General features: G+C 45.5%; 1 protein-coding gene across 1 annotated transcript in view; it reads right to left on the bottom strand.

Moving 5' to 3' along the window:
* Nucleotides 1–3782: 3782 nt before the first annotated feature.
* LOC141145610 (E3 ubiquitin-protein ligase TRIM39-like) overlaps nucleotides 3783–10600 on the bottom strand; it is a 28451-nt gene continuing 21633 nt past the window's right edge. Inside the window, exon 2 of the mRNA XM_073632436.1 lies at nucleotides 3783–5691. Within this exon, the coding sequence (XP_073488537.1) occupies nucleotides 3999–5585 (1587 nt within the window). The 5' untranslated portion in view covers nucleotides 5586–5691 and the 3' untranslated portion in view covers nucleotides 3783–3998. The remainder of the gene's footprint in view (nucleotides 5692–10600) is intronic.

The following is a 10600-nucleotide window of genomic DNA, read 5'->3' as shown; positions in this document are numbered from 1 at the left end:
AATAAATCATACTCACCTAGGTGGCTGCAGCATCAATCTCAGCTGTCCCCTGCTTGCTCTACCCTGAGAACTGAGCAATCAAACAACTCTGATCGCTCAGCTCTGAGCAGAGAGCAGTGACTGTTAGTCACCAGCTCTCTGTTCTGCCCCTCCAGCGCTCACTGGAGCGCTGGGCTGTGGAGTGGCGAGAGGGGCTGGTTCAGTCTCCCAGCGGCATGCTGAGAGGCTGCGCCAGCTGCCGGTCCAGGCATCTGGGTGGGTCCCGACTGTAAAGTCAGGTTCTTTCCCCAAGCCTGGGCCTGCTGAGTGATGTCAGCGGACAGCAGGCTTTAGCCCACTGTTGGCAACAGGTCACAGGACTGCAAAACGAACTGCACTTCTGTGATGCATAGGAGAAGTATGGCCAAAATAGCCTTGGCTATACTTCTCTTTTAAAAACAGCATTCAGATGCTAAATAGAAAGATACAAAGTTACTTTTGTATTATTCTGTTCTTTCATCTGCAGATCAAAGGAATGAACTATGTTCTGTATCTCCTGTATAAACAATGTTACTTTGTATCTCTCTATTTAATGTCTGAACACATCAAACAGCTTTCTGTACACAGGGTCCTTTCACATGAGTGTTCCGTTTGTTTCATCAGTTCAGTCACGTTTTTCAAAGAAATAAATGATCAGTTTCTCATCAGGTTCTTTTCAGTTGTATATCAGCTGTACATCAGTTGTTTTTTACATCCACTACCAATGCAAAAAACAGATGCGAAACGGATCGTTTGTCCATTTACATCCATTTTTTGTCCATTCTGTTTTTTAATGGAAGAAAAATAGGGCTTTGATCTGTTCCAAAAAAACTGATGATGATGGAAGCAGATGTAAATAGATGATTATCTGTTTACATCGGTTTTTCCATAGGGATGTATCGATGTCCGCTTTTCATCCGTCAATGGATGGATGAAAAATGGACAGATGGAACGCCTGTGTGAAAGGAGTCTAATGCCGCGTACACGCGAGCGGACTTTTTGACCGGACTGGTCCGACGGACTTCCAACAGATTTTCCCAACGAACGGACTTGCCTACACACGATCACACCAAAGTCCGACGGATTTGTACGTGATGACGTACGACCGGACTAAAATAAGGAAGTTGATAGCCAGTAGCCAATAGCTGCCCTAGCGTTGGTTTTAGTCCGTCGGACTAGCATACAGACGAGCTGACTTTTCGACCGGACTCGAGTCCGTCGGAAAGATTTGAAACTGGTTCCAAATCTAAAGTCCGTCAGATTTTCGACCGAAAGAGTCAGCTGCAGGTCCGATGAAGCCCACACGCGGTCGAATTGTCCGTTGGACCAGTCCGGTCGAAAAGTCCGCTCATGTGTACGCGGCATAAGTCCCAGCTTTGATTAATTAGATGAAGTTTTTGTTGGGTGTGTAACACATCCGGCGTCCTAAACTATTAAAAAAAAACTAGGGTTTTTAGAGTCTGCAGAGAACCCCTTACATCAGAGTCCACAGAGGCCTCTTAAATCAGAGTCAGCAGAGCACCCCTTACATCAGAGTTTGAAACCCCCCCCCTCTTACATCAGAGTCTGAAGAGACCCCCTTACATAAGAGTCCTCAGAACTTCCAATTACATTGTAAGGGGGATCTCTGTGGACTCTGGAATGTAAAGGGGAACCCTCATTTTAAGGGGAGCTCTGATGTGAGAGAGAACGCTGTGGACTCTGGTGTAAAGGGGGACTCCGATGTAAGGGGGTCTCTGCTCACCAGAGCCCCTCTTACATCAGAGTCCACAGAGCACCCCTTACACCTGAAATAACTCTTACATTAGTACTCACTGGGAGGCAGGAGAGAGAGGGGAGGGAGGAAGGGGGGACACTTCACAGTGGATGGAATGGTGAGCATCTGTCAGCACCTTTTCTCTTTGGAATGCTGGGCTTCAAACTTCCCACCCACACTTCCCCTTCTCTGAGGCATAGCACTGCCGGTGAGTTTGGGTGGTGCAGACAACGTAGGAGAGGACGGGAGGAGGAGAAGCTGATCATCTCTCTCCTCTCCTGTCCGTGCAGGGGGAGGGGGGAACTCTCAGCACTAGCTCTGAGCTGTGAGAGACACCTGCAGCTCAGAGCCCTGGAGTTGCAGTCCAGGCTCTTGGGGTCCCACACAGTGGCGGAACTCCAGGGTCGTAAGTGTGACCTTTGTGAACCTGGTAGTTCCGCCACTGCTTGCAATATATGATTTAGTAATCTACAGACGAATCCAATAATAAACAGCACAGAGTCCAGACGCTTATTTTTTCTTTGTATTAAAGAGTGTATTGCTTTTTGGTAAGCATTTTTTTTTACACCTGTACAGTTTACAATCCATACATTTTGTGTACAGTTTCCATCCATATTGTGTATCATACAAGCCTCCTATGCATTGAAGACCAGAACAAATGTTACCCATTTCATATGCTACCACTAAAATTCATTTTAAGGCCCGGTTCACACTGGTGCGATGCGAGAACCCTGCGAATCCACTGCGGGTTCCCGCATCGCACCGACTCGCATGGCAGTTCACACTGCCATATGCAAACTGCTGGGGAGTGTCAATACCTTGGTAACGACACCCCCAGTTCAGCTTGCATATCGCACTGCGAACTGACAGTTCGGACATGAATCGGATTGCACAGGTGTGAACATTCATGCAATCTGATTCTGGTCCGAACAAAAAAAAAAAAAAGGGTCCTGTGCGTGTTGGACCGAATGCGGTGCGATATCAGCCATACTGTCTGTATGGCTGAAATCGCATCGCACAGACATCGCATGTGATGTGAACAGTAGTGCGCTGTGTAACAAATGCGATGTCTGGAATCGGGCCAAAAAGAAGAAGCTCCTTGAGCATGCTGTTATTAATACCACACTGCAAGTTAAAAGTTTATACAAGTTTGCTGTAAAGTTATTGGTCTTTGTCATTTTAGGTTAAAGGAGCCTTCCAAGTTACATTTGGCACCACTCTTCTGCAGGAAGTCACATTTGTATCTGAATATAACAATATCCACTATATAGCCCTCATTTGTAATTATATTTAGTTTATCACGTTATACAAATTTATTGACAACTGTTCTATTTAAAAAAAAAAAAATTGTCTCATTTGACCCAATCCATCACATTTACTGGATAACTGAAATAACTGGCTGATTTGGCTAAATAACCTGATACCGCTTACTGTATCATAGTAGTAGGTTAAAATGTTTGTTAACCTAAAAATACAAAATAAAGATCCTGTTCCTTTAAAGCATGTTATGCAGCACAGTGCTTACACTGTGTCATTTGGCCCCTTCTATCACCTGAAATACTTGGCTGATCCTGTCAGTTTCTGCCCTCCCCTTTGTAAACTGACCAAGGTATCTCATGGCTGCTGATCCCTGACACCGTGGTCAGTTTACGCGCTTCCGTCATCTGCTGTGTCCCCTGTCTCTCCTCTGTGCTCTCCTCCTTGTCCGCCCCCTGCATATGGGGCCACCAGGCAATAGATTATGGGGCCACACAGTATACACACACACACATACAGTATACACACACAGACACACAATATACACACACACAGTATACACACACATACAGTATACACACACAGACACACAATATACACACACACAGTATACACACACATACAGTATACACACACAGACACACAATATACACACACACACACACAATATACACACACAGTATACACACCCAGAATACACATACACACACTGAAAAGGTACTGGAGAGGCGGGGCAGCTATAATCTTGGAATTTTTAAAAAAAAACACAGATTTTTACATACTGTCCCTGGTTTTATTGAGGCTGGCAACCCTGATGGGGCCCCTTAGTGGCATGGGGCCCTCGGGCACTGCCCGAGCGCCCAAATGGTCAGTCCGCCCCTGCCTGTGGGTTAACAACCACTTTAACAATGATCTAGGTTTCTAAAGTCATAGACTCTGATCAGATGTCCTGCAATAGGAGTGTTTCCTACATCTCCTTATTCCCCCCATATATTTTTATACAACCTTCCCCTACAGCTAATGCAGCATGGAGGGGCTCAGTGAAGGTGGTGGTGAAGGTGTGGAGGTGTCGGATCGGGTCACACAGATCATAAAAGGACAGCTGGCCGGCCTCATAATCCACATAGATCCTGACTCTGTTACTGGAGATTTTATCATCTAATCGGGTCTCTTTTTTGTTATGCATTGCTGAACATTGATCATTTATGTTGCGGAAACTCCAAGTCTTGTTATTGAATTCAATAACAGACTGGTCTCCTTTCCTCTCTATACTGGGATAACACATGCCAACTGCCCAGCGCTTTGATAGACTGATATCCACTTCCCATAAATGTTGTCCTGAGGAGAACCTCTGACTGCTTAATACCTGAAAATAATCCCGAAATCTCTCCGGTGTTTCTGGACGATTCTGCTTTATATCTGACCTGGATACAGTTTTCATATCATCTGATATATGTAGATTATTATGAGCTGTGTTCACATCCAGTAATATGTCTTCCTGTATATAGAAGGATACATTTACCCCTTTTATCATATCAGATAACCCTGTGTGTAATGTGTTTGAGATCCCAGCCACATCCAGATCCTCTCCATCATGGAGGAGTCTATCATGCCTCTCTATGTCCTCATTATCTACCTCCTCAGTATCACACAAGTCCCCTGTGTCTGATTCCTGTAGGACAGTCAGTGGGTCAGTCATGTTACACAGCTCCTCAATGTCCTCCATCTTCCTGGACAGATCCTTCTTCTTTATTTCCAGCTGATGGATCAGATCAGACAATGAGAGGGAGAGCCGCTCTTCCTGCCTGTAGATCTCACTCAGAACCTTGTTCTCCAGGTCTTCCAGCTGTCTTCTAAAGTCTCCAAACAGGGCCAAGACCTCCTCTGTAATGCCAGCTGCCTTTTCTACTACTTTCCTCTTGTGTTCCTGCAGACTCTGGACTCTTTTCTCAGTTTCCTCTTTATTTGTGATCAGCTTTTGCAGAACATTTCTCATTTTCTGTTTCAGCTTTTGGAAGGCCTCATCCAGAGTCTCCACCTTGTGTCCCTGGTGATCTCCATCCAGCCTGCAGGACACACAGATACAGGCAGAGTCCTCAGTGCAGTAATATTCCAGGATCTTCTTATGGATGGAGCATTTTCTGTTCTCCATGACAGTGGTGGGCTCCATCAGAACATGTTCTGGTGACTTGCTGTGGACTCTCAGGTGATCATTACATAAAGAAGCTTCACACATCAGACAGGATTTAACAGCAGGTACAGGAGAGTGAATACAGTAGGTACAGAAGATTCCAGTCTCCTTCTGATCTGGCTGAGTAGACCGGAAAGTCTCCACGATGTTACGCAGTGTTATGTTCCTGTGCAGTAAAGGCCGATCCTGGAACTCTTCTCTGCACTCAGGACAGGAATAACCTCCAGATCTCTCCTGTGTATCCAACACACAATCAATACAGACCCGGCAGAAGTTGTGCCCACATCTCAGGTTTACAGGATCTGTGTAAATGTTCAGACAGATGGAACAGTCCAGCTCCTGTCTCAGATCAGCAGACGCCATCGCTGAAAGCTGAAGAGAGAAACGAAAGTGAAAGTCACGGAGAATCCAGGGGTTGTCTCAGATTTCCCGGCACAAGATGGGGCTGAGCTGGTCCCGCAGCTTTTATCTGTAGGAAGTACATGGATAAATAAAATGTGTATAAATTGAAGGATTCTATCAATACATTAGACTGTTGTTATTATTCTATTTATTATAGATTGTAGTGATTTGTGAGCTTCATTTCACATTTTCTAACAGAGAACTCCAGAGAAACTACAATGTTGAGATACAAAATGCATTGTGGCTAGAAATTTGTCTTTGTTGATCCTAAACCATATCCTTATTCTCCAAAAATAATGCATACACATTCACTACTTATTGGCCCTGTAATTCATTTTACATTAAATCATTACTTACTGTGTTTTTCTGCCTCAATGTAATGTCCGACATGACCCCTGAACCTTCTCCCCCCCCCCCTCATTTCTGTTTGTGTGAAACGAGCAGTACACATTGGTTGCTGTAATGTGCACTGCTCTATGCACACTATGAATACCAAAGTCCATAGTCCACCTCAGGAGCGAGCACGAGACGATGCCCAATGATGATGTCCCTACATACAGTGGAACCATGCAGAACGAACAAAGCCACCATTTAACAGGTAAGATCACTGCAGCAAATAAAAAAAGAAAAAAAGAAAAAAGAAACGTGGAGATTTGGAGGAGGCTGAGAGCAATAGATAGTTCAGATAATACATACTTGAATACATTTTTTTTACCAGAATTTTGCTCTTTTTATGCCTTTTCTTTCTGTGTTGTATTTTTGGGAGAAAAAGTTTTTGCAAAACTCACCGCCTGGCCTCAGACTTCATCAATCTGAAACAGGTATGTAGGGATGAGTTTCAGATTTGCAGTTACCGTGAGTTTGAGGCAAACCCTTTGTGTTGTATTGTGCTAAATCACTGTGGATTGCAGTGTGGTGGGCTACATATTTTTGGTTACCCTAACCTCTCTTCCCGTATTCAAAGTTCAGCTGCCATTATGTTTAGTCAATCTCCTTAATTACAGATGTTAGGAAGGCTGAAAGGAAGAGGCAGAGGTTCTGCACGAGGAGGTAGTAAAGCCTTCCTCTTCTTCCTCCTCCTCCTAGGTGCAGAGCAGCCAGTTGTTTTCCACTGCTGTTAATGTGCCCTCTTCTTCCTTCTCTTCTGCTGATTCCACCATAGCTCCACAAACTGGCAATGAGGAAAAAGTGAGATTTTATTAATTACACAATAACTTAGTTGCTGTAGGAGGATACTCTTGGTCATATGCAAGTATTCCTCATTTCAGATATTGAGAATGAGGAAGATGTTGCCAGGACTATAGAGGAAGGGGACATCAGGCAGGGAGCAGCAATAGGCAGGTCTGGAGCTTACTTTCATTTGGGCTCTAGCAATGAGGGAAGGGATGAGAAGGTGGCAGACTGTCTATGAGTGCCACTAATTGGAGAGGAGACAAGTTCTGAGGGAGAGGCAGAACAGCAGCAAGGGTAAATTTTGTCTATTGGCAGAAGCCGCAGAGGGCTGCAGTCATCCTGATCCATTTGATGGGACTTGCCCACAAAGACAGGCCACTGCAATCCCATGACCAGGGGACCAGGGTGCCATACATTTCTGCCTGATAGACCTGCGACCATACCCACTCACCTGGTTCCAGCCAGCCTGTCCATCTACACAGTATCGGATGTTGCTAAATATTTAGTGGGGGCAGCAAACTAAGACTCCCTGGCCAATCGGGTCTCAGAATAGGACCCGCTTCCTGATTGGCAGGGAGGAGAATCAGGAAGACAATAGCAAATATTAATTTGCTATTGTCACACAACTGGGTGGGCTCATGGAGCAGTGCTCTGCGCCCCGAGCCCACCCTTTCAGCCAATGTGAGCCTCAGGCTTTAATCATGTGCTTCAAAAAAAAAAAAAAAAAAAACTGATGAAATCCATGCGTCTGGTGCCCTATATGTAGATTAGGGGGGTGGACCCCCCTGCGCCACGTATGAACAGGCCGTCTCTGCGTCTACACCAGTTGCACACTTGAGCACTTCAGCTCAAAAAAGGCAAATGAGTGAGTTGATGGCTGTAGGGTTTTGATGTTGCTGGATTCTCATTTGGGAGGAGGCGTTTATGCTGAGGGGATGTATCGGGGGGGTTGTTTTGCTTGTAGAAGGAAAGCTTGTGCTGGGTGGAAAGTTTGTGCTGCTGGAAAATTTTTGTTTGGAAGGGGGAGATCTTTTTTGCTGGGGTGATGCTTATGGTGGTGATGGTGGAAAGGGGGGAGGGGAGGGGCTGGGATGTTTTTCTGTGGAGATTTATGTGAACTACTCACTGCTGACCTCGGCTCTCTGTACATCACTTACGCCTGACCTCTATCTTTTGTGCCTTACTTATTCCTGTCACCTGCAGTCTGTGCACTTTGCTTCCAGACCCCTGAATTTTTTGTGTTATGCACTCCAGACCCTTGCACTCTGTGTACACTTTTGACTCAAAGCAGAGTAAGTTCAGGTCTTATTAACCCTACACCTTTCAGCCTCTCCCACTGTTGTTTCAATTTTGGCCACACCCATCAGCCAGCGTGGTGCGTTATGCGCTCCATGATTAGCCTGTCCCTGTACTACCCTGTGATGTTTATTTCAGCACAATTTTGGAATAGATTCTCCCTTTTATATTGCAGCCTAACCAAGCTAATTACTTTCTGTCCAGCCACTGAACAATATTTGTGGCTATTGTCTCTCAAATAATACACTCTATTGCGATTTCAAAATGAAATCTGCCTTTTCTCTCTCCTCTTATATTTTGGCCTAACCATCATGTGTTAGTGATCATACTGTATGTTATTTAATGTTTACGTTTTTTATGTCACATATTTGATTCTGCTAACACTTTCGATTTATTTTTATATTTATTCATGTTTATTTGATATTGATGTATAGATGATAGGATTTATTTTTGCTATATTTTATTGCATTTTGTTATAGAGTAGTATTGCACATTTTTTTAACCACTTGCTTACTGGGCGCTTATACCCCTTTCCTGCCCAGGCCAATTTTCAGCTTTCAGCACTGTCACACTTTGAATGACAATTGCGCGGTAATGCTACACTGTACCCATATTACATTTTTATTTATTTTTTTTTCACACTAATAGAGCTTTCTTTTGGTAGTATTTAATTAATTAATTTAATTACCCATCCACGCCCTCAGACGAAGTCGTAATGACGAAACACGTCAGAGCGTGACCTTGAAGCGATCAGAAGTGACGCTGGCGTATCACCGCCAGAGAGAGACAACCGGGACTGATCAGCGCTTGTTACCCCTATAATGTTTGGTTGAACCTCATTCCAACGGGCTGGTGATAACGCTTACCTACTACATTTGCTTGTTGATGCTTATTGTTTGGAAGTGCTGTTTAAAAGGAGGTTTAAGACTGCAATAAAAGGTAAATAGGATCACACTATGTGGAGTTTTTCTTCTATGTCTGACCACCTGTGGAAGTGACACGCAGCTCTGGCCATACCTGCTATTTGGATGACAGCCATATGGAGTATTTCAAGGCTTGAGATATACCGATATCTGGCGAGTGTGAACCCCTAGGGGAGTGTGATGCACGTGTTGTGGATCTTGGTGTATGGTGCATGCTTTTTCATTAATCACTAGGACCACCATCTGCTATCTCGTCTTTAATCACCAACTGTCATTCATCTGTTTCTCATATGATCCAACTATATGAATGCCGGTCAGATTATGGACTGACAGGAGCGCTGCTATAGTATTTGATGGTGCCAGTGGACATCCTCCATGGGTGCAGGGTGTTCACTGCACACGGGCCCCTGAGGGGGGGGGCACTGTGACCCACCCTGCACACATGGATGATTGTTCACAGCTGGGGATGATCGGTGCAGTGGGAGGGACAGCTGTAAGCACAGATTTCCCTGCATGACAGCCGCTTCTCCTCCTCTCCCTCATGCGGCTATCAGTGCTTACAGCTGTTCCTCCCGCCGCACCAAACCTCCCGGGCTGTTCTCTATGTCCTCCTCCTCCTCAGCTCCCCTTGTTCTCTCCCAGCCCACTGTGTCGTCCTCCTCCGCTCCCCCATTCTCCTCCTTCTCCGTTACCCCATTCTCCTCCTTCTCTGCTACCCCATTCTCCTCCTTCTCCGCTACCCCATTCTCCTCCTTCCCCACTACCCCATTCTCCTCCTTCCCCACTACCCCATTCTCCCCCTTCTCCGTTACCCCATTCTCCTCCTTCCCCACTACCCCATTCTCCCCCTTCTCCGTTACCCCATTCTCCTCCTTCCCCACTACCCCATTCTCCTCCTTCCCCACTACCCCATTCTCCCCCTTCTCCGCTACCCCATTCTCCCACTTCTCCGCTACCCCATTCTCCCACTTCTCCGCTACCCCATTCTCCTTCGCTACCTCATTCTCCTCCTTCTCCGCTCCCCCATTCTCCTCCTCCTCCGCTCCCCCATTCTCCTTGGCCCGCTGTGTCCTCCTCCTCCGCCCCCCTCATCCCCCCGCAGCCGCCTCCCTCCTCTCCTGCCGGCTGCTGGGGGAATGTCAGGATGGAGAGCGGAGGAAGGGGCCCGGTAAATATGTCATTTACCGTCCCCTTCCTTGTCTGAATTGGACATTAAGAGCGATCGCTACCGAATGCTCTCTATGTCCTGTAATAACTGAGCAGAGTAACTCTGTGTGTTACTCTGCTTCAGTTTATGAATGGATGGGAGCCACTTTCTCCTGTCCATTCATCTTCAATGCTGAGGCTGCAGAGAAAGGGAGTGGGGAATCTGTGTCCTCAGTCCCTTTCTCTGTCGCAAAGGGGAGATGTCAGGGGTCTGTTTAGACCCCTGATATCTCACCAAAAACCATCGACAAGGCTGATTAAAATATATATATATATATATATATATATATATATATATCGATCTATTTTTTTTTTTATTATTTATTTCAGGTACTTATATAGCGCCATCAATTTACGCAGCGCTTTACATATACATTG

This window comes from Aquarana catesbeiana, linkage group LG05, assembly GCF_042186555.1.
Source record: "Aquarana catesbeiana isolate 2022-GZ linkage group LG05, ASM4218655v1, whole genome shotgun sequence".
NCBI lineage: Eukaryota > Metazoa > Chordata > Amphibia > Anura > Ranidae > Aquarana > Aquarana catesbeiana.
The sequence above is the reverse complement of the archived record's forward strand: the minus strand, read 5'-3'. Positions and strand labels throughout refer to the sequence as shown.